The sequence below is a fragment of the Myodes glareolus genome, chromosome 8 (assembly GCF_982192425.1).
Source record: "Myodes glareolus chromosome 8, mMyoGla1.1, whole genome shotgun sequence".
Taxonomy (NCBI): domain Eukaryota; kingdom Metazoa; phylum Chordata; class Mammalia; order Rodentia; family Cricetidae; genus Myodes; species Myodes glareolus.
Window position 1 is genome coordinate 2,629,866 of NC_142033.1, and position 27,802 is coordinate 2,657,667.

Sequence of the window (27,802 nt, forward strand, 5' to 3'; positions counted from 1 at the left end):
TTGCCTAGGTATGCCAAGGCCCTACCCTCAGCCCCACTATTATGGAAGAGAAGAGAAGGGAGAGAAAAGAAGGGGAAGAAAGGCAGAGATGTAAAGAAAGAAATGAAAGAAAAAAACATAATTAGACAAATCGCTTGCTGACAGTCTGTTCTACTGAGGGAAAGTAGACAGTAGAAGGACAGTGTGCTTATATTCACCAGGATCTTCCAGTGAGCATGCGTGAAGCATGTGTGAGGATAATTGGCAACATCAGAACACAGCTAGCACAGCCGACTCAATGGGAATGGGATTCTAGGAGAGAAAAGTAGTGCATGGTGTATGGCTGACTGGATGACCCTTCTGTTGAGATGTGGAGTTTGTAACTAAGGTGCGCTGTGACCTCTGCCTTTTGCCCTGTTAGTAATTACAAATGAAGAGATTTACTTTTCTGCTATTAAAAGTGATTTCCTGGGTATTTAGGCACTGACACCTAGGTATTTTGATTTAAATGATGTATTCAAAGTAAAAAGTTTTTTTTGTTTGTCTTTGGCTTTTCTTTTTAAGACTGAGTCTCTCTGTGTAGCCTTGACTGTCCTGGAACTTGCTATTTAGACTAGATTGGTCTTGTACCTACAGAGAGCTGCCTGCCTCAGCCTTCCAAGTGCTAGAATAAAAGGTGTATACCACCATGCCTGGCCAGTAAAATGATTTTTTAACTTTACTTAGTGAAGCCAGTTAACTCGGGAATTTTTTCTTCTTTAGCTACAGGAGGTTATTCTTTCTTAGGTATTTTTCAACCTCTTAGTCAATTTTATCTCCCAGATATTCATAAAACAACCTTCTCCCTGCGATTATTCATGCAGATCTATGGCTTGGAACTGAAGTTAATGTGGATTATTAGCTGTATTTCTGCAACATTTCAAACAGCTTCAGAGATCTTAGAAATCATATGGCCCAATCTTGTTTATAACACAAATGAAATGACATTCTGATAAGCAGTGACTTGGCCAGGCATGTGGCTGTGAGGGAAAGTAAGCCACAACTGGAGCTCTGGAATTGGTGGTTGTTACTTAATTGCCTTGCGCCTCCATGACTTGAAATGGCAGAGGTACCACCTTGCTAGAGAGTGTGAGATTTCTCCTCCTACTGAAGACAACGCAGAAAAGTAAACTCCTATTACATTACTGTTTAAATTTTTCTTCTGAGGCAGAGTCTCTCTGTGTAGCCCTGGACATCTTGAGACTTGCTATGTAGACCTGACTGGCCTCAAGCTCAGAAATCCCCTCCACCCCCCCACCCCCCGCTTTACTGTTGCCGGTTTGATATGGTTTCCAGCAGGAAAACATGATCTTGAAAGTGTTCTACTTATTAATGAAGTACTGTTATTAAATGTAAATTTTACTTGAGAAGTAGTTTACGCCATTAATTTTACTCATATCCTACATTTGTGTGTCTGTGGATGGCTTCACAAGGACAGTCCTGCAGCGTTGAAAACGCCTCATCCAGTACTCCATCCAGTTTTTGCTAAATACTTTGAAATTTTTGAGACAGTGAGAAATTGGCTGAATAAAAAGTTTGAGACGATAACAAGAACTGAATTTTGTGAGGTTGGGAAAGGGAAGTCAAAAGTGCCCTCCAATGTAGTGACATAAACAGAATCTCATAGCACCATGCAAATCAAAGCAGAGCGAAGTCCTAGGGAACGCTTCAGTCAGTCATGCAGAGTCCTAGGTGCAGTAACCTTTCAAAGGAAGTAATGAAATGTGTTCTCCCCAGTCTCATCCAGGCTCAGCTAGGATGCATTCCTATACAAGATTTTACTTTGACACAAGATACCTCGAAGATTTTCAGAAGTGGCTCACGAATTGTAAGATGTATGTTAGATCATTAATGGATTTTAATTTTTCTCAGTAAATTAATATAGTATATTTAATATTGGAAAATTTTTTTTAGGGTTGTCAGATTCTGTAGCTTCCCAGGAAAAGAAGTTTGCTGTGCTTTTAAACAGTGTGATTTTAGCTAAATGCTTCAAGTGTAAGCTTTGGGAAAACTCTCGACATGTATCTAAACAGCTGGATAAAATCGGTAGGTACTCAAGACAAACAGGCTGTTTGTCATTGTCTACAGTTTCTTCTATATTTTACTATTAATATTATTTTATGATGGTTATAGAACTTAAGGAAAACATGCCTGTATAAAGTACTGTACTTATATTTGAAAACTAGAATGTTATTTGTTCTTGCTTAAATGATTACCACTGAGAGCTGGTGAGATGGTTCTGCGGGTAAAGGTGCTTGCTCCCAAGCCTGGCGACCTGAGTATGTCTTCCAGACCTCATGGTGCAAAGAGAGAGCCTGCTCCTCTGCCCCCACCTCTGTGTTTCACACACACATACAAGTAAATAAACGAATGCAAAACAGTCAATTCTGCTGGGCAGCAGTGGTGCACCCTTTAATCCCAGCACAGGCAGGCACATCTCTGAGTTCAAGGCCAGCCTGGTCTACAAAGTGAGTTCCAGGACAGACAGAGCTACACAGAAAAACCCTGTTTTGTAAAACAGAGAGAGAGAGAGAGAGAGAGAAAGAGAGAGAGAGAGAGAGAGAGAGAGAGAGAGAGAGAGGGAGGAAAGAACTAATTAAATGCAAAAATACATGAGAAATCTAATCTTGTTCTTCTATTGACAGTTCACTTTGTTTTAATGATTAGGTAATATATGACATTATCTCTCACTTCTGAGTAATAATTTACTGTGTCCTTAGTGATACTTTCAAGATCAAACCCAGGTCTTGTGTAATCTAGAAAATTATACCATTTATTTGATTTTTTTTCTGTTTTCAGTAACAGCAGGATATTAGTGTCCATCTTAGCATTTCTGCAGACAGGAGGTTACTCCTGACTTTCTGTTAGAACCCAGTGTAGGGTGCGCTGTAAAATGCTACAATGTGCTTGTTATAAAAGCTGGATCAGACTGAAGAATTCTGTTGTTTCCCAGTTTCTTACCTTGACTTTGTGACCCTACTTCCTAAATAAGTAATATTTTAAAAAGAGTTATTATTCCAAGATTGACAGCCTCATTAGTTTTGTGATTTTATATGTGTCTTGGGAAGACTAAACTTGGAAATTATATAATGGAAGCTGGGTGTGCTGGTGCACTCCTATAGCCACGGCATTCAAGACACAGGAGTTCAAGGCCAGCACTGGTTCTAAGTAAGCTTAAGGACGGCCTGGACTATTAATTCGTGAGACCCCTGTCTCAGAACCAACCGAAGAGCGGGGCATTGTGGTGCATGCCCTAACCCTATCACATTGGCAGAAACAGACAGTTCTCTGACTCTGAGGCATCCTGATTTATGGAGGAGGTTTCAGGAAATGTGTCCGAAAAATACACAGTAAGAGCAAGGAACAGGAAAAAGATGGAGGCGCTCAGGCTAGGTCAAGTTATACAGTTAAGAGAATTCAGCTCCAGAAGCAGAGTTGACACTTGATTCTGAATGCAGGAACATAAACCGTAACTTCAGCACATGGTCCTTTGGAGGACACACTCAACAGTACACAAAACACAGCTGTTAGATATTTGACTGAATGTTTTAAAAACATTTTTTATTTAATTTTTTTAAATTTTGCATAATAACACCTCCCTCCTCTTCCCCTGCCCCTCCCTATATCCTCCCATCCCCCCCCCCATCCACTCCTCAGTGGAGGTAAGGGCTCCCTTGGGGAGCGAATAAAGTCTGTAGACCAGGTAGAGGCAGGATCAAGCCTCTCCCCCCATATCAAAGCTGAGCAAGGTATCTCACCACAGGAAAAGGGCTCCGAAAAGCCAGGTCATGCACCCAGGATCATGTACCCAGGATAGGTCTTGACTGAATGTTTTTAAAGGGATTACTTAACAATTAATTTTTGCAGCCCTGGGGATTGACGCTAGTGTCTTGTATATTCTAGGAAAGTGCTCTACCACTGAGTACATACCTAGCTAAAAAAGATTTTATTCATGTAGTTGCTGAAGTTTCTATTTCATTAAAATGGCTTAAAATTACTCTTTGGTTAATTTTCCACAGGCATATCATTGTCAAATACCATGGTAAATGCAGGTTTGACTTCCTTTAAAAAAATAGAAGAAGCAAATGCAAGAGAAATTGAACTGGTATGTAGTACTCTCTGTTCCTAATGTTACTGGATTCTATTTAAATTCCAAACCCCACTGTGTATGTCTTTATTTCTATTAAAATTATTTGTTTGGGTGATGACTCTGTCAGAGAAGTACATGTACACAGGCCTGAAGATCCAAGTTCAGAGCTCAGCTACCATGTCAGAAACTGGACCTAGGGGCACACACCTGTAACTCCAGCGCTAGGAGGTGGAAACAGGACAGTCTGATCTTGCAGGTCATGTGTCTGGAGAAATCAGTAGGCACCAGGCCTCCTGAAGCCAAAGGTGGTGAGCAGTGAAGCGATATCCAGTGTTGACCTCTGCTCTTCTCACGCTTGCACAGACTTTTGATGCTACATTCATGACCATATACATCACACACACAGATATTTTCTTCTTCATTGTAAGCATTTCAATTGCAGGTGTTTGGGGTGACAAACCTGATTAAGCCTGTGAGTTTTAAGAAATATTTCAATAAGAGTTTTAAGTGTTTGTGGTAAAAATATAATGATATAAATATGTTTAGATTTTAAGTAGACTTCCGCCTTTCGGAACCCAGATAAAAGAAGCTGTGATGTATCTACCCAAGTATGAACTTGAAGTGGAGCAGGTGAATATTCTCTTTCTTAAATATTCTGTCTCCTTAAAAGTAAAGCCTTCCATGGCTAAAATTGAAGCTGGGTATGAATAATAAGATTATTTTAAAGTTTTTTATACTTGTTAATTTTTTTTTTGAAGATTTCTAGATACAGCGACACCAAGGCGGAGATACTGGTGACTGTTGTGTTAAGAAACTTTGAACAGCTGCAGACCAAGAGAACAGCGCCAGACACTCACTACGCTACCTTAATCATAGGCGATGCAGATAATCAGGTCGTTCTTAAGCACAAAATCATGTGAGTGATTATGAAATGCTCGATTTTATTTTTATTGTACATGAAACTTTTACTGTGAGATACAATAATTAGATCATCACATAATCAACTAAATTACAGTTCCCTGATATAAGAATGGCAAGTGTTCCACTTGTCTGTTGAGGAGGGTTAACATTAACTTTAGGTCTCTATTTAGAACTAGATGAAGAAATTATAAAATCTGTCACCATGGAAGGATTGGTAACAAGAGATAGATGCCCTCTGGGGCCTTTCTGATTTGCTGTTCTTCTTTTTATGGCCTTGCTCCTCTTTGAATACAGTCTTCTACTTAACTCAGAATATAATCTCTATCTGTAGATTCTATCTCCAGATTAACATGTAAACAGCTCCTGGAACTCCACTGTAGGATGCAGGCGTTCAGACCAGCCACATCAGGACAATCCCTCATTAGACCTAGTTCTTCTGGTGTGCCTTTTGTAATTTTACTTCAGCGTTTTCTAGATATTAGACCTAGTTCTTCTGGTGTGCCTTTTGTAATTTTACTTCAGCGTTTTCTAGATATTATACCTAGTTCCTCTGGTGTGCCTTTTGTAATTTTACTTCAGCGTTTTCTAGATATTAGACCTAGTTCTTCTGGTGTGCCTTTTGTAATTTTTACTTCAGTGTTTTCTAGATATTATTTTTCCCTCACAATGCCATAAGTAAATTCTCAAGATGTCAGTTTCAGTCATTGCTAGTCCTTTTTTAGTACTTAGTAGGCCACAAATAGTGATTTACTTAATATTTGTATGAGATAGGTGCTATCATAATTCACATTTTATAGAGGAAGAAACTCAGGTAGCTAGTTGATAATAAAGTCCAGATTGGCCCTGCCTGAACTCACGGTATCGCTACAGTGCTAAATTAGGAATGGCAGAGCCTCTACGACTGGAATCTACTAGCTGTCAGGGTGCAGGAGGATCCATGAAGATTTCTAAGGGGCTGAGCAGGAGGATGCTCTTTTCAGTCCCTGCTCCCCCACAACCAGCCTCGCACCCTTAGAGAGAACACACTTTGTACAAACCCTTAATCCGGGGACTATGAGAATGAATTAAGCTCAGTAATTTCTTCTTGTCTGTGTCAGTCTTAGATACAAACTATTTCAAATTCAATTTAAAAGATTGTTGAAATTGTTTCTCACAAATAAATATAACTTACGCACAATCACATTAAAGAAGCAACTCGTGTCTTATTAATAACAGCTGTGTATTTTTGTTTGGCCTCAAATGAGTCGGTGCAGCTTGGGATCAACTACTGTTAAACAACTAGCTCTATTGTCAGGTGTAGCTTATGCCTGTCATCCCAGCTGGTGGAAGGGGGAGCATGCGAGAGAATCCACACTTCCAGGTCATTCTGTTTGAGGAGTGCACAGCAAACAAACAAACGAATCTCCACTGAGACTTTGTTCTTCCTCCTCACAATCTGGTGAAAGTTCTCAGTAGTCGTTTACTACTCTTGCAGACCTGTCTGGGGAAGACCTTGTCCTTGAAATCAGTAGATTAGTTCATTTAGAGTTTGGATAGTGTTAAAGTTTACATTACTGTTTTTCAGGGATTCTGTTTTGTTAAAAAGTGGACATTGGGCTAAAAAAATTGATGTGAAGAGAGCTTTTATATCTGAAGATCTTAGCATTAATCTAATTAGTTCTGATTATGGTAAGTTAATCGACTTATTGAAGATGTCAATACAAAAATGTGACAGCATTTAATATTATTTCCTTTATGCTAGCCAATACAGAAAAATAATAAAAATAATATACTTACTGTAAATAAACATTAAGGGAAATTTTATATACTTAGATAACATAATTCAATTTTCTTTATTCACTTAAAGACCTTTGTTTTCTAATATAATTAAATTTCAATTATAGAATTTTAAAAAATATTATTAAGATAAATGTACCTATTTTCATTATCATATTTTAATCTTTCCAAAAATACTTAAATTTTCTGTACTTCTTACCTCTAGTGCTACAATAATAAGGGATGTAAATTGAAATAAATAACCTCACGGAAAGACTTAATATGATTTTAATAAGCATTTGCTTGCATCTTTTTCTCTTTCCAGTTGGCCTTGATATTCAGAAGAAATTTACAGTCTTTTATTTAGGCCCCAGGAGGTGTGTAAATCAAACAGTTATGCAAGGAAGGTTAGAAACAGATATTTCTCATCCCAAGCACTCAAATAGAGCTGCTGCAGCACTGTGCAGTAAAGGTAAACAGCATTATTAATTTCTTCTTTCTATAACATCAGTATGGCCTGGAGGAGTGTACTGCAGGATACTTTAACTCAACTGTTGGTTTCTGGAATTACATATTAGGCTTCAAATAATAAAACGTTATACTAATAACATATAGTAGGAATTATCTCTTACGGTTAATATTTTTCAATTGAGATGTTAGTTGGGCAACAAGTTATTTGGTTAGTCTTTATATATATTATCCTTTTTCATGTGTATTTCACCTTTTGGGCTATTCTCTGGGGAGGATGATGATGTGTGGTGATGCTTCCTCGGACTTCTTGGTCTGGAAGCAGACCAGAGTGAAAATAAATTTAGTTTTTTATCAGGAGTAATTTTAAACATGCATAAAGTGTGTAATAAACTCCTAGATATTCAATAGCCACCTTAAACAAGAATCAACTCATAGCTTTTACTGTGTACCTAATTCCTTGTTTCAGTTTTCACCTTTGTAATCTGAAACCAATACCAGATAGTGCACCATTCACATGTAAATGTTTGTAATCTGAAGCCAATATCAGATAGCACACCATTCCCATGTAAATGTTTCACTAAAAATTTGTAAATAGTAACGATTTTTAAAGCTATCTTTTACACATAAAAGTTAATGCCATCCATTACTTCGTCAGTGTTCAAATTACTGTCTCGCAGCCATCTCAGGACTGTGTCTGTCATCTTGCTGTGACCTAGGTATGCAAGCTCTCTGGTCCCTTCCCGCTCTCAGTTAGTCATTTCAGCAGTTGTTTGACTGCACCACGACAGGGGCCGCTACGTGAATCACAGGAGTCTGCAGTGGGACTTGGTGCTGCGTCCCAGTGGGCAGCCCTGAGCTAACACTGGGACCGCAGCAAACATCACAACTGTTAGCTGCAGTCAGTTCTCCTGAACATACGTCCAAGTGAAGACAGTCAACCAGGAATAGTCACGTTAAAAACAGAAGGGGAGACTGCAAACAGGAGGACATATATACTCCAGAAGATATGCAGAGCAAAACAAAGAAAATGTAAAAATGTGAGATGGCTTTCCATCCTAACACCCTACAAGCTGATTGGCCTCTCAGTACCAGACAAGGGAGATGAAGAACTAAAGGTCAGTGACTACGGGACTCAAACAGATAAGGTATTGAATTTAGGACCTGGCCAAGAATGTTAAAATAAGTTTAACACTTAGACAACAAAGTTATCAAAAAGTAGGTAAAAGAATCAATAACATTGCAGAAACTTTTAAAACATGGAGGAAATTATGGGAAATACCACAGAAATTGAGATGCTTAAAAACAAAAAACCCAAGTTCTGGAAGTGAAAGAAAAAAACAACAACATCAACAGCAGACAGAAACCAAAGAGCAGCTTCAGGGATGGAGAACACGGCTGGAACAGTAACATACAGGGATGGAGAACACGGCTGGAACATAATATACAGGGATGGAGAACACGGCTGGAACATAACATACAGGGATGGAAGACAAGGCTGGAACATAACATACAGGGATGGAGAACACGGCTGGAACATAACATACAGGGATGGAGAACACGGCTGTAATAGTAACATACAGGGATGGAGAACACGGCTGGAATAATAACATACAGGGATGGAGAACACAGCTGGAATATAACATACAGGGATGGAGAGCAAGGCTGGAACTGTAACATATAGGCATATGTAGAGTGGGGAAATTAATGAACATGACCAAAAACTTGTATGGAACATGCAATACATTCAGGAGACCAAACTTTAGAATTCTCAGGATATATGATGTCATAAATAATTTAGACAATCTGTTAATGAAATCATGGGTGAGAATTTAAGCCTACAAAAAGAAATAGATGCTTAAACAAAGGAAGCATTTGGAACCCCAAATAGATTTGATCAGAAAAGAACCTTCCTATGATTTATCATAGTCAAGATGTCAAAAGTAAAAAACAAACAATATTAAAAGCTGTAAGGGGGTGGGCACAGAGGCAAAGAGATCAGAATAGCATTTATATCTGTCTTCAGCAACCCCTAGTTAGGAAACATAAATGATACCTTTCAAGCCCTGGAAGTAAATATCAACTGTCAAGACTGTTATACTCACCAAAGTACTCTGTTCTCATTGAGGAGGAATGGGGATATTTCAAGACAAACACAAGCTAAAGCAATTCATGCTAAGTCAGAAATACAGAAAATCCTTAAAAGAACAATATATACAGAGAAATAAGAAGGACAATGTCACCCACTAGAACATAGGAAAGAATACACTTACCACAGATGAGCACTGGGAAGCTGGGAGGGAATGAATATTGTCTAACACAGCAAATTATCAAGCATCCAGTGTTACCAGAAGAGAAAGAAGAGTTACCAATAAATCAACAAACAAGAGTGACACCCAATAGACTCATTAGTAATAACAACAATATATTCATTAGTAATAACAATAATAGACTCATCAGTAATAGCAACAATAGACTCATCAGTAATAACAATAGACTCATTAGTAATAGCAACAATAGACTCATTAGTAATAACAATAGACTCATCAGTAATAATAGACTCATTAGTAATAGCAATAATAGACTAATCAGTAATAGCAACAATAGGCTCACTAATAATAGCAATAATAGACTCATTAGTAATAGCAACAACCAATAAATTCATCAATAATAGTAAACCCTTCACTAATTTGAAGTCTTTAAAGTAACTTGTAGGGCTGGAGAGATGACTCTTTGGTTAGGAGCACTGACTGCTCTTCCAGAGGACCTGGGTTCAATTCCCAGCACCCACATGGCAGCTCCCAACTATCTGTGACTCCAGTTCCAGTGTACCTGACACCGTCACACAGATATACTTGCAGGTGAAACACCAGTGCACATAAATAAAAAATTTAAATTATAGAAATGAAAGAATCAAAATAAGACAGTGGAAACTATCATCAGCACCTTGAATGAAAATATCCTTCACTTACCAATGAAAAGACACAGCCTATCCTCCTTTGCTTCCTGTTGCTGTGATAAAAGCCAACCAAAAGCAGTCAATTTACATGTTATGGGCCATCATCTAGGGGAAGCAAGCAGAAACTTGAGACAGGAACCTGTAGACAGGAACTAAAGCAAAGGTTGTGGAGAAACTCTGATTACTGGCTTGTCTCCTAGATTACCACTCAGCTGTCTTTTTTTATATAGCTCAGACCCACCTGTCTAAGCCCACAGTGGGATGGGCCCTATCATATTAATTGGCAGTCAAGAAAATGTCCCCACTGGCACTCCCACAGTCCACTCAGATAGAGACAATTCCTCAATTGAGAATCTCTCGTCTCAGGAATGTCAAGTTGACAGCCAAGATTAGCTATCACAAAGACTAAATAGATACAAAACAAAACAAAAGAAGATCCAGTTATCCCTTGTCTCCCAAGAAACTCACATAACTAGAAAAGACAACTAAATATTTAGAGTCAAAGATTAGAAATAAACTTATCAAACAAATAGAAACCACAAACAGGCTGACTTAATAATTCCCATTTGATAAGAAGACTTCAAAACTACTCAGAAAAATATTAACCACATATTAATAAAGGGAACCATTCACCAAGAGGATTTAACCATTGCAAATATTATGTACTTGGTCTTGGAGCCCACAGTTCCATGAAATAAACAATAACAACATCAAAGGTCACATCGGTCCTGACACAATAACAGTAGGAGACTTCAATAACTCACTCTCATATCTAGAGAGGCTTCTCGCACTAAAACACAGCAAATGAACATAAAGCAAATTATATCACCAGTCAATAGGGCTTAACAGATATCTACAAGATTGCTTTATCCGTAGATGGAGCATAATCTCCTCACTCCTGACAAGACCTTCAAACCTGCCCTAAATACTGGGGAGCTCACGGAATTTCTGTCAGGCTTCTAGACCCAGTTAATTTCTGCTGAGGGGATCACAGGTGCATACATTGACCTGGTGCACCATCTTGTGGCAGTATTACAAAATGCAGCTTGCAAACGTCTTGATTTATGAAAAAAAAATTTTAAGGCATTTCCTCGTGGTCATCGCATCTTTCTCTAAGTGAATTAAATGAACCTTTGGGGAGAGAATCAACACGGCTAATGTAATTCAGGAGGTGGAACAACTGATAGACAAGGCTCCGGAAGTGGACTACGGAGATCACTCTCCCCTGTTGTCTATGTGTTAAGCCCACAGTTTGAGCACGGACCCTGCATCTGCTATGGGTTAGGTTCTCACATGCGCAGTGGATATGCAGGAGGATGATAGCTGAGGACGAAATCCCAGAGTAAACAAAAGATGAAAGAGCAATAGGATAATCCCAGAATGTAGCAGACTTAATATTAAAATAGCAACCTCGTAGAATAGGCCGTAAATGAAAAGAACAAGAACAGGCGCAAAGAAGTCAGAGCTATGATTAGAGGCACACAGTGGAAGCAAAGTACAGTCTAAGTGAAAGCAAAACAGAGACCAAGGAAATAGACAAAGAGACAACCTAGGAGCTTACAGTCTAGTAAGTGTTCTAAAAAGAGAGAACAAAAAAATCGGAGGAAAAAGTAGAGAAAAAATTTGAGACCTACCATAAGGTATAAGTCTGCCCATCCAAAAAAAAAAAAACAAACAAAACAAAAAAAACAAACACTTCCTGTTAGGACAGATGAAAGATGAAAGAAAATCTATTAATGAGGCATAATCACAGCATTCAAAAGACCATGAGGGTCAGGAGAGATGGCTCAATGGGTAAGAGTGCTTGCTGCCATGCCTGAGGACCCACATGACAGGAAAGAACCTGCTGACTACACATACACACACTTGTTTTGTTTTTCAAGACAAGGTTTTCTATGTAGCCCCGGTTTCCTGGAACATGCTTTGTAGACCATGCTGGCCTTGAACTCACAGAGCTTTGCCTGCCTCTGCCTCCCAAGTAATGGGAATAAAAGTGTGCGCCACCACACCCGGTCTTAACGCCTGTTTTTTGAAAGTATATTTTTAAAGTTAATAGTCATCTGCATTAGCCAGAAGATGGGGATGTTCCGTTATTTTTGTGCTTCTTTCTTATCTCTAATTTCAGACATCTTACCTGTCTCCCACTGTGGTCACAGAAAGACTTTATCTGAGTGTTGTTTGTATTTTCAAAGTCAGGTTTAGTCGAGAACACTTCGGTGTAATTACCTACTTTCAGATGCCAGGGATTTGTTACTTTTATTATTATTATTATTATGACTTTATCAGCAGCAGTGTGTGGTGGTTGTCCTTTGCTGTGAATTTGATTGAATTTACATTCAGCTAGGCAGCACATTTCTGGTTTTAGAGAAGCGTATATCATTATGTTTGGGGATGTGCACGTGAGGCTGGAGGTGTTGAATCTTCTTGGAGCCAGAACTGCAGGCAGTGTGAGTCACTCCCTGTGGCATCTGTGACCTGACTGGGTCCTGCACAGCAGTGAATGCTCTGGCTGTCAGCTGTCTGTCACAGACAAGAGACAGACTCCATCGCGGTGACACCCGGAACAGCTTCACAGAGGAAGATTTCTTTCAGCTTAGTGGTTTTAGTGCACAGGGCCAGCCGCAGTGATTTTGTGCCTTGCAGTGAGGTAGCACACCATGGGGTAAGGGTGTGGTAGAACAGTGCTGCCCACCTGATGGCATATGGAGCAAGAAAGACACAAATGGGAGCTAGGGATGAGATAGGCCCTTCACAGTCATTCCTCCAGCAAGTTTGTAGAGCTAGACCCCTGCCTCCCATAATGACGTTGGATTAGTTCACTGGGGAAAGTAGGGGCCTGCAGGCATCAATCACATTGCAGTGGTTGTACTCAGCAATCAGGGACCAATACGGGAGCCTTCGGGAGACTTTATACCCAGACCATAACAATGCCTAGCATACTGACCTTCTTGGTCTTCAGAGACCAGACATCTGCCTTTGTAGTGAGAAGCCTCATCCATTAATCCCAGGCTGCTACGGATACAAGTACCTAGTTGTTTCATGACTTGACAACGACTAAACAACATTGAGAATGAAAAGGCCGAGGAAGGTTGGGAAGGTCCTCAGAGCTGTTCGGTATTTCTAGGTCAATTGAAATTTGTGTTCCGCAAACTCAGATCCAAGTTATTTGAAAGTGTGGCTGTAGTAATGATGCTGACTTTTCAAAAGGAAACTCCTGGTTTTGGAATAGAGCAAAGATACAAAAGCAGCTGCTAGGCAAGTGAGATGTTGCTTCAAGTGGGGCTGGCTACCACAGTGTTAGCAGCAGGTCTGCAGTCCCTGTATGTACACCCACTTTCTGAGAAAGATTGTATTGTCTCATTCTTTGACTGGTATCAGCTTTCTGATAGGCAATGGCAAAAACGTGTGCTTGTCACTTAATCCTAGTTGTTCCAACAGTGAGAAAGCAGGGGGCAGGGAAATAAAGGGTTCTTGACTATCTCAAACTTCAGTAGCAGTTCTCAAAACATTGCTAGATTAAAAACTTTTCTTGTGGGAGTGAAAAATTAAAGCCACTGGGAGTCATGTCATAATCATAGAGAACGTACCAGCAATAACTGAAAAAGCAATTTTTATTTCTCAGAACTTCCGTATGCTTTTACTTAGTTGTCAGTGTAATGATAATTAAGTAATGTAGAAGTTTCCTAGTCTTAATATTTTTCCTGAGACTTCATTGAACATGATTATATGACAAATAGATCTCATACTTTAGGATTCGTTTAAGAGCATTGCACTGCAGTTTAAACTGTCCACCTGGTCAGTTGCTTACGCTTACTTTTCTTGTCACTAGCCCCGAGAGTGTAAAGCCACCTTACTCTCTGGCACACCAGCCTGCACACAGCCAGTAGTGGTCTGTAGACACTTGCTGTGCTTAATCCCAATTGAAAACTACACTGCTGGGTTTGCCAACTTCAGTGCCTTTTATGAGTCATTTTCAATTTTCCTGAATTTAGATTTTGAGATTGTACAATGCAACTGAATGGGTGTTAAGATTCTTTTTTGTTCATAAAAATTCTGGTTGGGAGCTAGGTGGTGGTGGCACACGCCTTTAATCCCAGCACTTGGGAGGCAGAGGCAGGCGGATCTCTGTGAGTTTTGAGGACAGCCAGGACTGCAGACAGAGACCTTATCTCAAAAAAAATAAACAAACTAACAAAAAATAATTCTGAGTTGAAATGTTTAGGGTTTATTTTAATGTGGCAAATGAGTCAGAAATACTACAACTGAGAATAGGACTTTGGATTCAAAGTTTATTACATGAAGGGTTTTCATTCCCCTGTGTAAGCAACTCAATATAGTGACCTGAGAATAATACATTCCTAAAGGATTATCTTTGTTCTCAGAAGAAACCAAAATCCATACATATATATCCAGCTATGATCTTGTTTTCTTACCATTTTGTCCTGTTTTGTTATTGTTGTTGTTTTGTCAATACTCAAATAAAAATTGAAGTACAAAAAAAATAAAATAAATAAAATTTGTGTTCCAGTAAAAGCAGGCATTAGTTCTCACCACATGTGGTTTGCTGCCTTTGAGTACCGTGGCCTCTGTCTGGAATATCTTCCCCTTGTCCCCTTCCCATGTCCAGATCCCGTCTATTCTATGAGGACAATTAAAATAGTCTCCCTTTCCCAGTGTTACTAGTCAGAACCAAGATCAAGAAAAATGTCTTTAAAGCATAGCAAATGTGGCAGGCCTGTAACTCTGCTTGGGGAACTGAGGCAGGTGGCTTAGGAGTTCAAGACCAGCGCAGGCAATAGAGTGCCTGTTTAGCATCCACAGCCATGGGCTCAATCCCTAGTGCTGTTAACACAGCGAGAAACCAGAAAGCCCACATATCAGTGGATATCATATACATATATTATATTTCAATAAATTTTATATTTGGATATGTTTGTTACAGTTTAGAGTCACCAATCTGGAAGTGATCTTTTCTTTCTTTGAATTCTTGTAGCAAATTTTGTGCCTCTAAATCACTTACTTATAACTCAAAAATATTTATAATGTCCTGTCTACTAATTAGTCAGTATGCCACCTCAGTGCTGTGAGATTTGCTGGTTTTCAAATGCTCAGCCTTGAGTATGGAACAAAGTTTTAAATCCCTATCTTCATTCTTACTTCCACGAGGATAAAACTTGTTGCCAATATTCTGCTGCATCGGTTGTACTTATATTGGAGAAAAATGAAAGCAGCTGTGGGTGGCTAGATGCTCCATATGAAAAACTGGAATGGGACTGAAAGCAGACAGAGTGTGTTATCAGAAATATCCTGTTTAAACTGTGTGTGTTAATATGTGAGGAAGTATGAAAGTTGTATTCTTGCTACTACCTAGAGAAAAGAATAAACTTAAAGTATTTGTATTAAATTTGTAAGAGTATATGTAATAACAAATGCATTTTTCTTACATTAATTTAGGAATGGCTACCTGCAAAAAACCTGGGAACCGAGAATGCAATCATCACTGTAAAAGTAAACATACATGTGCACATGACTGCTGTGAGTTCTGCTAAGATTTTTTCAGAATCGAAATGTTTGTAGTGAATATGGAGTGGAGAAATGATTCAGTGGTTACTTCCTGCTCTTACAAAGGACGAGTTCATTTCTCATCACCTACTGCTATCTACAACTTCAGTTCCAGAGGCTCTGATACCCTCTTCTGACATCCAAGGGCACCTGCACTCATGTGCACACATACACACATTTATAATTAAGGATAAAATGAATTAAAAATAAACATCTTGAGTTAATAATAATGATACATTAATTTTCTAGATATGATATTTATACCATTCCTACTTAAAACTCTCCAAAGAGTTTTCCTATGTGGTAGGGAGAACAACATGGGAAAAGTAGACATTAAATTTCATGTTTCAAAGACATTTAGTTTTTTTTCATACTACCAAAAATGTAAGACAAAAATTCTAAAATCGCACTGACCATATTGGTCAAATCTATTGTCCGATACTTGGGAGGCGGAGGCAGGAGGGCTGTGAGTTGAAGACCAGAATGGGCTGCATAACAAAATCCTGCCTTACTTAAAAACAAAAACAAAAGAAGATAATCTACAATCTCTTTTAATAGGTAAAATTGGAGTTCCACAAAAGGCAGAAGTTAAAGAGTCAGCAATGTCTTCCTATTTGTCTGACTTAAAAAGCAGAGATGCTGTCTCTTCTCTTCCCCCAGTAAAACGACTCAAGGTTAGCTTTAATGGCATCTGTCCTTTGTTCTGCACTTAAATGAATGCAATCAGTAAGGTAGGTGGATAATCGGAGGTGTTTTGGGAAGTTATTTACAGTAGGCTTGACTAGGAATCTCATAATTATAATCAATCTATAAATCTACTTTTGGAAGATATCTGTCCAGCCCTTTCCTCACCTTAGTCTAGGAAGAGAAATCTGAGCTTGATTTATGGTTGGAACTCGACAGTCTTGCCCTGTCTTGGCTTCAAACTGGAATGGACTGGAAATTCTGAAGTTAATTTGGACTCTTGGCCTTAAGTATGTGAATGAACAAGAAAGAGCCTTCCTCCCGGTGATGAGAGAATGAGCGTCTCCTGCTCGGTAGGGCGTCATGGGTAGACTTCCTTTAAGCCCAAGTCATCACATCCTGGAGGAGTCCTTGTGTAGGCTTCATACAATGACAGTTCAGTGAGGCTAAATAAAGGGAAGACTGGGAAATAATGATGAGATGTAAAGTGATCACTATGTCTTCTAAGAAGAGTTTTGTGACCTGGGTGCTGGTGGTGCACATCTTTAATCCCGGCACTCGGGAGGCAGAGGCAGGTGGATCTCTGAGTTTGAGGCCAGTCTGGTTACACAGTGAGTTTCAGGACAGCCAAGGCTACACGGAAAGACCCTGTCTCAAAAAATTAAAAAGCAAAATAATTTAAGTTTTCTCTCCCTCCGTTCTTTCCTTTTCCCCACCTTCATTCCTGCATTTCTTCCATACTCTTGTTTCTTCCCATCTTTTAAAGAACCAAGTTTATAGTGGCAAGTAGGGCAGACGTAGTCTCTGTCCTCACTGAGTTTCTATTGAATAAAGAATACAAATAAGCAAATAGGCCTTTCCCCTAGTATAGTGAGTGCTTCTGTGAAGGAAGCATAAGGCACGTGACTTTAGGTAAAAAGTGTGTTCAGGACATGGCTGATGAGCCAGGAAAGGCTCCTCATAGATGTGACTGAGGCTGAAACAATAATCCAAGGATACAGAACGGGCACCACAATAGTGATGGAGACCTATAGACTAAATTTTAAAGTTCTGGAGTATTTGGTGGTGGCAGAGAGATCTTCCAAGTAGCTGAAATAATATAGTATGTCTGGAAATTAATTTTAGATAGTGAGCATTAAGGCTGAAGAAGTAAATAGGAATTCGATCATGCAAACCATTTTGTTATTTTAGAGATTTATTTTACATCCTCAAATTATTTAGAAACATTAAAGTGCTTTAATCAATGGCCTGATTAGAGTTGGGTTTTGTAAAGGACATTCTGGTTGTAATAAAGAGAAAGGATTAGAAGATTAAAAAAATAGGAACATGGAAAGCCAATAGGTTGTTTTGTAATTATTGAAGCAAACTGATGGTAATCTAAGTTAGTGGAGGTAGGCAATGGTGAGAGGTACATTGGTTTGAGGTAAATTGGTTTGAGGGGTGAGATGGAAGAGTAGTCAAAACCAATGATCAGCTTTCTGGCTGATTTACTGGGAGGAAAGTTGGGCCCCTCTGGGAAAGCGAGAGTAAAGGGGAAATCAAGTTTGGGGGAACAAAGGCAGAATAGATTGAGTTTAAGAGACACTAGATAGTGGGCTGGGATAGTAACGTGCTCAGTGGTTTAGTCTAGCTAGAGAATTGTATAAGTTTCTGTTTCTTTTCTTTTGATATGGTAAAACAACAAACTCTTACAAAAGAGTTTATTTGGGTTTATAGAGCAGTAGGCATGGTGGCTGGAGCTAGGGGCTCACAGCTTGAACTGCAAGCATGAAGCAGAGAGAAAAGAGTAATTTGAAATGGTAGGATTCTTTAAATCTTTAAATTCTTTAAAAGCTACCTCTAGTGGCCTGTTCCTCCAGTAAGGCCATACTTGGTAAATCTTCCCAGTCAGTGCCGCCAGCTGGGGACCAAGTGTTGAAATGCATGCACCTGTGGGGGGCTTCTCCTTGGAATCCTGCATTCAGTTCCCAGTGCCACTGCCACAAGAAATGAGATACCCACTAGAGGTGTCCTAGAGGAAGCTGGCTAACTGGAAATCAGAAGGGAAACTGAAGTAGAAATACAGACTTGAGAGTCATCCAAAGTGAGATAATAATTTAAGTCATGGAAGTCAAAAGATCTTTTTCTGAAAATATCACATGTAGAGCAAGAAGAGAAGGTCATCTTAAAATAAGCGAAAAACAAAAGCAAAACAAAAACCATGAAAACTGTCTATATTTAAGAAGGGCCTGAGAAGAATATTTGAGAAATCCACCAAACAAGTGGAAGACTTGTATGACAAGAGCTTTAAATCTTTGAAGAAAGAAATTGAAGAAGACACCAGAAAGTGAAAAGATCTCCCATGCTTTAGGGTGGGCAGAATTAACATCGTAAAAATGGCAATCTTACCAAAAGTAATCTACGGATTCAGTGCCCAGCAAAATCCTTCACAGACCTCGAAAGAATGGTACTCAACTTCATATGGAAAAGCAAAAAACCCAGGATAGCCAAAACAATCCTAGGCAATAAAAGAACTTCTGAAGGCATCACAATCCCTGACTTTAAACTCTACTACAAAGCTACAGTACTGAAAATAGCTTGGTACTGGCATAAGAATGGACAGGAGGACCAATGGAACCGAATAGAAGACCCAGATATCAATCCACACATCTTTGAACACCTGAATTTTGACAAAGAAGCAAAAAATATCAAATGGAAAAAAAAGAAAGCATATTTAACAAGTGCTTAAAGCATATTTAAGCATATTTAACAGCACTAACAAGTGGTGCTGGGATAACTGAATATCAACATGTAGGAGAATAAAAATAGATCCATATCTGTCACCATGCACAAAACTCAAGTCCAGATGGTTCAAAGACCTCAACATAAAGCCAGCCACACTGTGAACCTTATAGAAGAGAAAGTGGGAAATACACTTGAACGCATTGGCACAGGATATTACTTCCTAAGTATAACCCCAGCAACACAGACACTGAGAGAAACAATTAGTAAATGGAACCTCTTGAAACTGAAAAGCTTCTGTAAAGCAAAGGACACAGTCAACAAGACAAAATGACAGCCTACAGAATGGAAAAAGATCTTCACTAACTCCACATCAGACAGAGGTCTGATCTCCAAAATGTACAAAGAATTCAAGAAATTGGACACCAAAAGATCACATAATCCAATAAAAAATGGAGTACAAACCTAAACATAGAACTCTCAAAGGAGGAATCTAAAATGGCTGAAAGACACTTAAGGAAATGTTCAACATCCTTAGTCATCAGAGAAATGCAAATCAAAACAACTCTGAGATTCCATCTTACACCTGTAAGAGTGGTCAAGATCAAAAACACTGATGATAACTTATGCTGGAGAAGTTGTGAGGTAAAAGGAAACATTTCTACATTGCTGGTGGGAATGCAAGCTGGTACAACCCCTTTGGATGTCAGTGTGGCAATTTCTCAGAAAATTAGGAAACAACCTTCCTCAAGACCCAGCAATACCACTTTTGGGTATTATAGCCAAAGGATGCTCAATAATGTCACAAGGACATGTGCTCAGCTATATTCATAGAAGCTTTGTTTGTCATAACCAGAACCTGGAAACAACCTAAATGCCCCTTGATCGAAGAATGGATAGGGAAAATGTGGTACATTTACACAATGGAGTACTACACAGCAGAAAAAAATGACAGCTTGAATTTTGCAGGAAAATGGATGGAGCTAGAAAACATTATTTTGAGTGAGATAACCCAGACCCAGAAAGACAATTATCACATGTACTCACTCATAGGTGGATTTTAAACATAAAGCAAAGAAAACCAGCCTACAAACCACAATCCCAGAGAACTTAGACAACAATGAGGACACTAGGAGAGACTTACATAGATCTAATCTACATGGGAAGTAGAAAAAGAGAAGATCTCCTGAATAAATTGGGAGCATGGGGACCTTGGGGGAGGGTTGAAGGAGGGAGGGGAGAGGCAGGGAGGGGAGCAGAGAAAAATGTAGAGCTCAATAAAAATCAATTAAAAAGGGAAGACAGTAAAAATTACAACAAACCATTCTCCATGTCAAAAATAAATAAAAAAAAGAAGGGCCTGAGAAGAATATTTGAGTTGAGAACTAGCCCAACACTCTCCTAGTTTATTGATTTCTGGGCCTTACTCACCAGTACTATCTTTACTGTTTGGTTTATTTGTGAAAGTGATAGTTGAACTTGGAAAGGTGCTTTTTTATCAACAGATACAGATGAACAAATCTCAAAATGTGGACCTTAAGGAGTTTGGTTTTACTCCAAGACCTTCCCTTTCCAGTATATCAAGGTACAAAGCCAATGTTAATATCTAAGATAAAATGTTCATTTAACTGTTGCTCCTCCAGATAGCCACTTATTCAGGGGAAGTTAGTCACTGACTGTTCAATGAAAATCACAGTAATCATTTAATTTCATTATAAAGCAATACTACTCTAAGGGTTTCAGTATCTCATATGTTGCCATTCTTTGAGTGCCCTCTTCCCTAGGAAACTACCCATCCCTATGTCCTCATCTGGTTCTTTGAGACAGGAGATACTGTGTTTTACAAGGAAAGCCTAATCTTTCCCTGCAGGTGCTCATTCCATACTAATAACACCTTAGGCTTGAAAAATACATTCTAATTTGAGATTTTGCCTGTGCAATATATCTTTTGACCTTCATGACAACCTAGCTCATAAAATAATTTTCTTATGCTATTTTTAGTACCTATTTACTGATTGATGTTTTGAGACATCTTGGTTTGTAGCCCTGGCTTGGATTGAATTCATTATATAGTCTAGCCTGGTTTTGAATTAATAATCCTATTGTCTTAACCCCTCAGGTGCTGAGATTATAATTGTATACTTCAATACATAATGTTTATCTCATTTTCTTAATAAAAATGCACACCTCCCAATTAATAAGCAGAGGACTTCAGATGATAATTTATTGTTCTTTTCTTATATCATGAGTCAGAGAAGAGAATATTTTATATATAATTTCCTACTCATCTTATCCTATTCAGAATATTCTTTTCTGCATTATAAACCAATTTTTTATTCTTTACAGTTTAATACTTGTACATAGTAAATTTTAGTTCCTTCACTCTATTCCCTGTCTTACCCTCTTTCCTTCTCTGCTGAAACACTTCTTTCCTGCACACCCTCCTGCTTTCATGTCTTTGCTGTGTGTGATCCACTGAGATTAATTAGAATTCTTTGCATAAGCATTTGTGGGAGATTGTTTGCTGGCGCATAGGCAACTTATCAGTAGCTACCTCACTGAAGAAAGTGATTCCCCTCCCTCCAGCCAACAAGACTTATTCTGTCTCTCAGATAGGAGGAGGATAGCACTATCCTATCTGCAAAGATAACATTCTGTTTATTTAGCAACCAATATGGAGCAAGAGCCAACCAATCAGAAGTCTAGATTCAGCACCATTTCTAGATGTCTAGACTTCAGTTATCTAACTGAGAACAACCTTATCATTAGATTTTTAAAGACTGCACAATGATGGAAGGTATCTACTGGGGCACGTAAAGATGATGACATATCAGCCTCTTCCATCATAGGCTACTATAGGTCAGGCAGTGGTGAAACACACTTTAATTCTAGGACTCAGGAGACAGAGGCAGAGGGATCTCTGTTAGTTCAAGGCTACCCTGGGCTATAAGAGATTGAATCTGTCTGAAAGAGAAAGAGCTTACACAAAGGTGATCCCAGCATGTGGGATCCCGCAGCTTTAATCCCAGTACTAGGGAGGTGGAGACAGAAGCTATATAGGTAGGCAGAGATGTTGAAAGAGGTTTTCTCTCCCACCTAGTCCCATAGTCGTTCAGTCCCCCCAAAAAACACACAGAGGCCTACATTAATTATAAACTGGTTGGTCTAGTAGCTCAGGTTTCTTATTAACTCTTATATCCTACGTTAACACATAATTCTTGTCTGTGTTAGCCACATGGCTTGGTACCTTTTATCAGGGAGGCAGTCACATCTTGCTTTCTCTGTGTCTGCAGACTCAGCCTTTCCTCTTCTAAGAATTCTCCTGTTCTCGTCGCCCCACCTATACTTTCTGCCTGGCTACTGGCAAATCAGCGTTTTATTAAGACAGTACAAGTGACAAATCTTTATAGGGTACACAGAGAGAGGAATATAAGGCAGGAGGAGACAGGAGTTCAGGGCAGTTTGAGGTTTGGTGGAGACAGTAATGAATTTCCCAGAATCGTCAAACTAGTAGACCATGCTCTTTTTATTTATAGGAGTGTCTAGTTTCCAAGGTCAGCTTCATCATCCTTCTTCTCTGTGGTTTTGTTTATCATCATAAAGGTCAGGATCTTTAAACATCCCAGAGTTGCCAATGTCAGAAACATGGAGTGAGTGTGAAGTCTATGGAGAAGTTCCACAGGAACCATCTGAATATCATGGCAAAGGTAAATTACTGTTGCTATTGACTTGTGTGGGAGTTTGATATTACTAAGGTTAACAAGTCATTTAAACAAAAACCCAGCATCTAAAAAAATTATGAATATCAACTGACAACAGTTTTTTCTTGTATTTTTGAACCAATTTCAAAATCTTAGGTTATTTCCAATTGTCTTGCTGTGTATCAAAGACTTTTCGGTATCTTCCCTACGAAGTGCTGACTGGTTATCTGAAAACAATGTGAGGGACAACTGGGGGAATCAGGAAGCCTTGTGTGAACAAGGGCTCTAACCGATGAATTACTACTTTACATATTTTTAGAAATTTAAATAATGGCTGTAAAATTAGTCCAGTTTCATAAAATAGTTGTGTGACCTGGGGGAAATTGTTTAACCTTTTGGGGTCTTATTCTCATCTTTAAGAGGAAAGTATTGGGAGCCAGTGAGGCGGCTTAGTGGATAAAGTGTTTGTTTCTGATAACCTGTTCTCCAGAGGTCACTAGGTGGGAAGAGATTTCACTCCTGCATGCTGTCCTTTGACCTCCACATACACACAAGGGCATGTATGCAATCTCTCTCACACACACACACACACACAAAATGTAAATAATATTAAAATGAAGGTATCATGACAGGTGGCACAGCCTTTATTCCCAGCACCCAGGAGGCAGAGGCAGGTGGATCTCTAAGTTCAAGGGCAGCCTGGTCTACAGAGTGAGTTCTAGGACAGCCAGGGCTACACAGAGAAACACTGTCTCGAAAACAGAAACTATGAATGAATGAATGAATGAATGAATGAATGAAATGAAAGTATCAAGATGGCTGACTATTAGTATGTCCTCCATTCCTAAGTCTATGATTTTTACAATCTCTAGGTAAAATGAGATGATTGCTAGTTTGAGAGGCACAAAAGTTTAGTGATCTAGATTTGCTTTTATCTGTGTCTTATCATTAAAAATGCAACAATACATAGGAATTCTTCAGCACTATTATGTTGGATCCCTATGTCATTAGTGTTATTTCCCTGGTTCATTCTGTTAATGGTGTGATATATTGAAAGATGAGAACTAGCCCTAACCTGTGAGTGATTTGTTCAAGAGGCTGTATCTCAATATAAATGACTGTGAGCTTTGGATTTCCTGAGCACACTCTCATGTCCTCATGTCTGGCACCGGCTTCATTCTGTTACTTTGTTTCCTTTGGTCACAGTTTAAGGCCCTGGGCAGCTGCATGTGCAGCTCAGTGGAGCAGGGCTTGCTCGGTGTTGCTGACATCCTGGGTTCCATCACAGTGTGTCACAGTGATAAGTAACTGGATATGTGATCTGAGAGGCATAGAGGTCCGCTAACACTGATGGCATCGTGGCCTCCATTGGCCCTCTGACTTGTTCCTTTCTTACACTGCTGCAGTTCTCTCCTGTGCACAGCTTATCTCCCCCCCCCCCCCGGCTGCGTCTTCTGTCTATTGTTTCCCACTTTTTTCTACTCATTACTCAAACTCTAATTTATATTATGATATAAAAGCCTTGACTGGAAACTTTAACCCCAACAATAACCGTGTTCTGGTTTTACTGAACGAGCCACTTTGTCTTTCTCTCTCTCTCATCTTCCCTCCCCCTCTCATTTTAAGGAAGGAGCCATATGCAGGCTGACAGGACCTAGACAGTCGTTCTGGGTCTGCATTCTAATTCTGCCATTCACTGCAGCCCCTCTTAGTGTACTTAGGTCCTTCATCTCAAGTCTCTTCCCCGATTATTTCAGATGTTTCAGGATTAAATGAGATAATGCTACAAAGCTCCTGAAGTAGTATCTGCTGTTCTTAATGGTGGCAATTAAGTCTGTTTGTTATACTTCCCATATGTCAGTCTTTATTGTCAAAACATTCTAAGTATTGGGAGTGTTTTAAGAAAAACATGACAATTTTATTATCTGTATTCCAGTTTCACAAAGAGAAAAAGGAAAAAGTATTAGAAATTATATGAGAAAGCATTTTGAATCATAAAATTTAATTTGGAAGGGACCTTTGTGCAGTTTCTCATTTTACAGTAAAGGAAGCCAAGATTCTAAGAGATTAAATGACTCGCCCAAAATCACACACCTAATTAATGGCAGGGCCAGAAATAGATTCCACATCTCCTGATTCCCAGTCCAATGCCATTTCTAGAAAATGAAATTGACTTTTAGTTATCAGTAGAAAATTGAGTGTTGAACTTATAGTATATGAACTCTTTCTACTTCCTACCATCTCACCCCACCTCTCCCAGCTGATGGATTTCTCTGATTTTGCATCTCTCATTAACCCTCTGTTGTCTTAAAAGAAGAATTATTTTTTCTTCTATTCAAGGCTTAATGTGAATTCTGTCTAATCTTGCTTTCTCTGGGAATTTAGAAGGTCACTTATTCTCGCCTCTATCCAGTATTTGCATTGTCTACCTTTTGGTTTTGGTTTATTTTTTGAGACAAGGTCTCTCTGTACACCCCGTCTGGCTTAGAACTCACTATGCTTACCACCTGCTAATTTGTTATTCTTTTGCCTGTGCCTCCCAGGTGCTGAATTACAGGTGTGCGTCCCACACCCGGTTCACTATCTGCTCTCTGTTGTCCTTTTCCTTGTAGAATATAAATATGCCTAAGGCTTTTCATCTTCAGCTGTAACAAGTTTCCCTCTAGCTAATCATGCATGACCTTTGTGATAATAAGTGATCTGAAATTCTACACAAAGGGACTTCCACACAACTGGTTATCTCCATTTAACTGGAGGTCCCAGTCGGCCTCAGGCTTTAACCTTCCAGCCCCAGGTACTCAGACTGTCCCAGAGACTTTCTCTCAGTCTTTTAGCTGTGTTAATTGACTTCACTTGTTACATAGGCGTTCTCACACAGTAAGTCCTTCCAGATTTCCATCTTCCCAGTTTAACACTCTCATAGAGAAAGGTACTTTGCACTTGTAGGTGTGCAGACCTGAAATTACTCTGACCAGTCTGTTTTGAGTAATATAAATCTCTATAGCTGGGGAGTGGTCATTCTGTTTCTGTTGCCCCAGGAAAAGCAGGGAATCGTGATTGGTGACTTCATCAGGATCGCCTAGAGTGACAGAAGCTGTTTTCCCTACGGAAAAGGAGGGGCGCTTCTACTGATGGGCAGTTTAGCATGCCAGAGAGATGATGATGGTGATGATGATGATGAGGAGGAGGAGTCAGCATCCCATGTGCTCCCTGTGTGTCTTGCTTTCTTGTCAAATTAAAGAGCATGAGAGAAATTCACACTCATTTCTTCCATCTTGTCATTTCTCACTCACCAAACTTTGGGTTCTTCATCCTTACTTTGAAATTGCTCTTCCTTTGGACCATTTAGTGACTCAGGTGCTCAGTTCCATGAATTCTTCTCTGAGAGATTTCACACTTCTGTTCCTTCCTTTGGAAAGCTTCTCCCTGGGTTCCAGTGAAGCCATCCTATTGACTTCTTTTCAGACTCTTGTTGGACTTTTCTTCTTGCCGGTTGATGTTCTACTTGGATCCATCTATCCTTCTCTTGTCCCTGTCTCCCCTCCTCTGCTTCATGCTTCTCCCCACGTCCTCCTTCCTCTCTCTATATTCTTTTTACTGCAAAAATGTCTACACAGATCCTCCTAAGCCATGTCTGAAATCACCAGCTAACTCTTGGTGATTGCTAAGTCTGTCTTTTTCTAAGTACAAATTCATGCCTACAACCACACTCCTGGCTATAGCTGCCTGAAAGTTAGCGGTTCCTCCACTGCCCTCTGGTCCTTCTGTGCTGCATTCCATCCCTTCTCCCCTCAGATCAGGGCATGCTCTGAGAAAGAGAGGTAAAGGGTGACTCTGACTCTCCTGCTCGATGTGTGCCTCAGCACCACGACCTGCACATCTGTGTCATGCACTTCCTCTCTGTCCCTCTGCTACAGTGTTTACTAATCCTAGATGTAAATGCTCAGGGCCTCTCCTTATTTCACTAACTTTCTTGTATTTCCCATGCTGCATCTCCCTATCCTCCAGTCCATAAATAATACTCCAGGTGTCTGATTACATAACCTCCTCAGAGGAGCATCTTCAGCAGTTGTCTTGTGCTGATAAGAAAGCCGCTTCATGTGTCACGTGACTGGCATGATCTGGCACGTGCCTGCCTGTGCAATTCCTTTCTCTCGCTTTGTGCTCCAGAAATTCTGAAGACTCCTAGGTCCTGCCTCTCTCGCCTCTCCCGCCGCCCCGCCCCTTGTCCTCTCTGCACTGCTCACCTCAGAGAATATTGTGCCTGCTCCACAGCTGCAGCCTCATCAGCCGAGAGAGTGTGCTGCTCCTTCTCATGGTTTGATCTTCAGTGGCTCTGACTCTAATGTCCTCTTCACTGCACTTCCATGGCATTTAATGCCGTTTCTGTTCTTATGTGGCTCATGCTGTGTGCGTCAACATGAACTGCAGTTGTAGCACACCTTACAGAAGTGGGTGTGAACAGATGAAGATAAGGATGGGATGGTCGAGGAGTTCTTGTTACATTCTCAGAGATCTTTCAAACACTGTTAAAGTACTAAGAAAATACTAAACATTTTATGTTAATTTAAGATAAATTCTCACCAAATAAATCATGTTATAAAAAAAGATGATAGTACTGAAAATCTAAAACTTTCTAATCTACTGTATGTTACTGTTACTGGTATCCTTAGCATTTTCTGTACAGGAAAATACTGTAGCATGTGCTGCCACCAAGCTGTTTACTGTAGGAATTAAAACCCATTAACCCATGGGAGATTGTGGTGGCAAGTCTAGAGACCCGAGTTCAACCCCAGGATCCACGTAAAGGTAGAAGGAGAGAACTGGCCCCACACAGTGATGCTCTGCTCTCTACCAGTGTACTCGACATGTGCAGCCTCAAGCGCAGATCACACACATACACAATAATAATGATGCAAAAAT

The 27,802-nt window shown here is 39.6% G+C and overlaps 1 protein-coding gene across 2 annotated transcripts in view; it reads left to right on the forward strand.

The window, feature by feature from the left end:
- Positions 1-27,802, forward strand: part of Hfm1 (helicase for meiosis 1) — an 81,103-nt gene that overhangs the window by 46,731 nt on the left and 6,570 nt on the right. For both annotated transcript variants that reach the window (XM_085691531.2, XM_085691530.2), the window contains exons 25-35: positions 1,756-1,853; positions 1,933-2,064; positions 4,038-4,123; positions 4,655-4,738; positions 4,867-5,024; positions 6,594-6,697; positions 7,110-7,256; positions 15,666-15,746; positions 16,332-16,447; positions 20,684-20,763; positions 22,782-22,885. In XM_085691531.2, the coding sequence (XP_085547657.2) occupies positions 1,756-1,853; positions 1,933-2,064; positions 4,038-4,123; positions 4,655-4,738; positions 4,867-5,024; positions 6,594-6,697; positions 7,110-7,256; positions 15,666-15,746; positions 16,332-16,447; positions 20,684-20,763; positions 22,782-22,885 (1,190 nt within the window). The remainder of the gene's footprint in view (positions 1-1,755; positions 1,854-1,932; positions 2,065-4,037; positions 4,124-4,654; positions 4,739-4,866; positions 5,025-6,593; positions 6,698-7,109; positions 7,257-15,665; positions 15,747-16,331; positions 16,448-20,683; positions 20,764-22,781; positions 22,886-27,802) is intronic.